The sequence below is a fragment of the Pygoscelis adeliae genome, unplaced genomic scaffold (assembly GCF_000699105.1).
Source record: "Pygoscelis adeliae isolate BGI_AS28 unplaced genomic scaffold, ASM69910v1 Scaffold253, whole genome shotgun sequence".
Classification (NCBI taxonomy): domain Eukaryota; kingdom Metazoa; phylum Chordata; class Aves; order Sphenisciformes; family Spheniscidae; genus Pygoscelis; species Pygoscelis adeliae.
The window spans coordinates 483315-487787 of record NW_008824412.1 but is presented as its reverse complement, the minus strand read 5'-3'; the positions used below and the strand labels follow the sequence as shown (position 1 = coordinate 487787).

The 4473-nt window shown below is 57.4% G+C and overlaps 1 protein-coding gene across 1 annotated transcript in view; it reads left to right on the top strand.

The window, feature by feature from the left end:
* The window catches only part of LOC103914144 (protein CEPU-1-like), a 157177-nt gene that overhangs the window by 146477 nt on the left and 6227 nt on the right, over positions 1–4473 (top strand). Inside the window, 2 exon segments of the mRNA XM_009320749.1 lie at positions 3604–3738; positions 4438–4465. Coding sequence (XP_009319024.1) covers positions 3604–3738; positions 4438–4465 — 163 coding nt within the window.

Here is a 4473-nt window from a genome sequence, read left to right as displayed (position 1 = left end):
CCCGGGGCCAGCCCTGCCCCGAGCATCCCCGATCTCCAGGTGCTTTCAGAGGCAGGGACCGCGGCAGTTGGGTGCCCATTGCATTGCTCTAGCTCCAGCCTCGGGCGAGCGGTGAGAGCAATCCCAAAGGGCCTGGTGTACGTGAGACTGTTTGGACAAATAACCCCCATCCAAACCCTGGGCTGGGGCTTGCCTTGCTCCTAAGCCCGGGGAGCTGAGCTTCACCCAAAGCAGCATCTGTGTCCCCGTGCAACCCAGCGAGCAGATAAATGTCCCTCCCGCGCCCCGCCAGCCCAGAGGGGACCCCAGCAGCCCTGACATGGGCACCCTGTTGCTTTCTATAAAGCAAGCTCTGCACTTACAGATTGTGTTTGCTTAACCCCAGCCCTGCTCCCTCAGTCCCGTCTCTTTGTTTTTCCATTCCTGGCAGTCATTAACGAATGAGATTTGTCCAACTATCAACGAGACTTCCCATTATAAATAGGCAAAAATGCAGAGGCCAGGGAGCCAAGCAGTTCGACAATTACTCTCGGTCCGTGCCTTCGCCCCTCGGCCAACACGGGCGCCGGCGTGATCCGGCAGCACAGGCAGCAGCAAAGTGGCTTTACAGACCCGGTTTTCCTGCAAAGCCCCTTGTGCAGGAGGGGATGGGGGGACGCGGTGGGTGTCCCAGTCACCTGGCGTCACCCACTTCGCCAGTGTGAAGTGGTGCCCTTGGGGCAGGGATCCCTCGTGTCACCTTATTTCTTGAGGTGTGGTAGCTGGCACTAACGAGGCAGGATCTGGCCAGGGCCTCTAGCAGGGACGGTCTTCCTAATGCTATCGTCATCGTTATCTGAGCATGAGTAATACCAGATAGTGCTTAGGGCAAAAGCAGGCGTCAGCTCCGGCACAGAGCATCCCATTCCGGTCCGGGGCAGGCTCTGTGCGTCAGGGTCAATGGGCTGTAGCCAAAATCCAGCGGATGCCAATGCGAAGCATGCCAGACCCTGAAACCGTGAACCCTTTGCGCTCTGCTTCTCCGTCTGCCGATTACCATGCACGTATCTCAGACTTCAGTGCTACGCCGGCACAGAGGAAGCCTTCATCTCTCAATTTCCCAAGCTTTTGCAGGTGGAAAGCTGACCCTCGCAGTTACTTTAATGCAGTCTTTCGCTGGGTAACGAAACACACTCGAGCTGCTTTGCTCCCAGATCAAACCGGGGACGCACGCTACGGCTCAGCTACGGCGAGAGCTAATTCTTGCCGCGTGCGAGCCAGCTCCAGTGCGCTCGGGGAAGAGCCTTTGGTTAGTTAGGAAGAGGAGTGTTATCTGAGCCTTTGCACAAACCAGAGTCAGATTTGCACGCGGAGCATCTGAAGGCCACCGGCTGTGTCTTTATTTTATCAGCAGGCAGCGCTGTGCTACAGAGAAGCCGATTCTAGGTCAGCCATAAAAGGGATTTTTATTTTTTCCCGTCGCCTTTTTTTGCAGCGCATAGTGCTGCAGGCCCACTGGATGTAACGCTGCAAATTGTGTGTCTCCAAAGGATATTGATTTTGGGGTAACGCCTTCATATCTTGCCCTTCAGTTGCGCTAAGTACCGATGAGCTCAGCAGTTTTGACTGTGAGCCTCTCGGGTGGGAATTTCAGCGCGGGGCTGAAGGCGCGGGTGGACGTCAGCAATTCATCACGGCGGGTTGCACGGGAAAGCTCACTTCAACCCTTTCCGAAGCTCGCAGGGCAGCGCGGGGCTGCCTTCCCAGTTGGGTCAGCCTGGGATGGTGGGATGCACGCGTGTGTGCACGCAGGGTCCTCGGTTCGGCTGCCGGGTGTGTGAGGGAGCAGCGGACGTGCAAAGTCCCGGGGCCGCCGTGTGGAGGTGGCTGCCACGAGGTCTGGCGCAGGGGAGAGCCAAGGTGTGATTTCATTACGGCTGAGCATATTTGCACTAGTTTGAGCTGACAATAGCGGCACCTGGGATCGCAGCGGCAGGATCCGAGCGGGTGCCCAGGGAGCTCGCCGTGTGGGGGCGTTACAGAAATTGCATCAGCGCTGGCGCGGGGCCCTGAGTGCAAACCCCAGCGTACACGTGCTTTCAAGACGGCTGCCGTGGCGGGCAGAGGGGTGTGACCGTGCTCACTATTTATGTACCGCGGGAAGAGATGCTATAAAAGTATCAGCTGGTGGGATGCAGACGGCGTGTGCCCCGACGGGACCCTCCCACGCGTACACTTTGCAAGCATTTGTTAGGAGCAAGATGCATACAGTTGACCGGTCAAGCATAGCGAGCCGTGGCCCATCAGGTCACGCTAGCGCAGAGGCTGCGGTAGCCCGGATGGGAAGCGAGGGTGAGCACGGGATCGCCCGGCTCCGCCGGCCAAGATTGCCGCACCCCCTGGGGACCGGGGACCTGCGCTCGGCCTCTCTGCCATTGGCACTCACTCCCAGAAACAGCTGTCCAGAGCTAATTTATTTCCTAATGCTGCAGCAATGTTAATTTATAAATTACACTGGTAATTCGAGCTATTATTAATTTCAGATGGTGTAGGGCAAGCCTAATTAAAATATGACACCAATTGCCACACATATGTACCAAGGACTACCGTTTAAAATTTATAGGAATATTAAGTGTGACACTGGTCTCGGAGATGCTTTGCACAGTAATTACAGCATCTCAGCTGCGGGAGATCCAATGGGGAGATGTAAACGAAAGGAAAGGAGAAGTTGTCCCCATCTGGGGACTGTCGAAAACCCGCTTGTGCCCTTCGTTCAGGGGCCAGCTGCATTTCTCCGGGACATTTAGTGGACGTGTTCTAATTGCCGGGTTTCTTTATTTAACTCTGCATTTGTTGTAACGCCGCAATCTCTGTCAACCTGGAGACTATCGCGGCCCAAAACCTGCGCCTCACCAGCCGAGCGCCGCGGGTTTTCAGGCGCACTTCAAAGCGAAGAGGGCGCTTGGAAAGAAGGGGGGGGGGGCATAAGATGCCAGACAAAAGGAAAGGCCGCCGATCGCATCTGCCCGACTTTGAGTGAAACCAGGAGCTGTGGTGCAGCCCGAGCAGGGGAGAGGGGGGCGAGCACGGCCCCCCCATGGGTACCGCAGAAATGAGCCTGGAGCGGCACAGGGACAAAGCGTTTCAGCTGGAGGGAGATGTTGGCACCACGACTAATGGGAATAAACTGGCTGTGAATTAACTGAAGCTGAAAAATTAGAGAGGGGTGTCTATGCAGAGAGCAGGACGGGCCCAGCAGTCTCTCTCAGCAGAAGGGTGGGATGGCATGCGCCAATGGCAAGGAGAGATGATTTAAGGTCATTCTAGCAGGGTGCAGGTTTGGCGAGGACCACTATGCACACGTTGGGCACGTTATCTCCAGCAAGCGATGCTCTGTGGGGCCAGGGCCAACACAGAGGTCCAGCGCTCGCAGGCACCTTTCTGTCGGGAGTTTTCTTGGGGTGGAGGGGTGGTGGGGCGCAGGCATGTGGGCATGCTGGGAGCTGGGACTTTGGAGGTGGATCCTATGGCAGTGTGACATGGTCACAGACGGTGACTGGCCTGGTGGTCAGGGGCTTGCCGTTCCTCCCCGTCGCTCACGGCCCTCTCCCTCTGCCCCTGCAGCCGTGGGCTTCATCAGCGAGGACGAGTACCTGGAGATCACGGGCATCACACGGGAGCAGTCGGGCGAGTACGAGTGCAGCGCCTCCAATGACGTGGCAGCGCCCGTCGTCCAGCGAGTCAAAGTCACCGTCAACTGTGAGTAGCCTGGGGGCTGTTGGGGACCGGGGATGGAGCGGGTCACGTGCTGCCCCGCGAGGGGATGGGACTTTGGTAGTGGGAAGCGGGGCGAACCCATCCTGTGGGCCCCAGAGCTGAGACAGGCAGCGGCAGTTTTCTGAGCAGGTGGTGTTTTGCCCTTTTTTCCCCTTATTTTCAAGCTCCATTTTTTTCCACCACCTCCTCCTCAGCTGTCTCCATCAACCTGGGTTTTCCGCCCATGGTGAGATGCTGTGCTGATAACCTCCAGGGAGAGGAGAGAAGTGAGCAGTAAATGGGAATTTTTTTCCTTTAGAAAAAATGCGAGAGAGAAAGAAAAAGAGTGCGGAAGAAAGCAGCACCGTTTGTGCTCAGAGACAGAGGTGAAAACCCTCCTAAACTCCTCTCTGGCCACCCCTTCAGCTGCATGGGGTTGGCACAGGGTCGCACATGGTTCCCGAGAGTCGTGGGGCTCTGGTCCTCGGAGAAGCCCGCACTAGGCTGCGGCGTGGGGTCTCCCATCTGCCCAAAACCCCCTGGACAGCGGCGCCAGAGTGGCAGGAGCTAGGCGTGGGCTCAGAGATGATTTTGACTCCTTCCTAAATGCGGGGAAAGAAAAGGGAGCTTGAGGAGCAAGGGGAGGGGGTGGGAGGCCCGGGGCTGCCAGGCACTGAACCCGGACTTCCATCTTCCCCGCAGACCCGCCGTACAGCTCAGATGCGAAGAGGCGCGGAG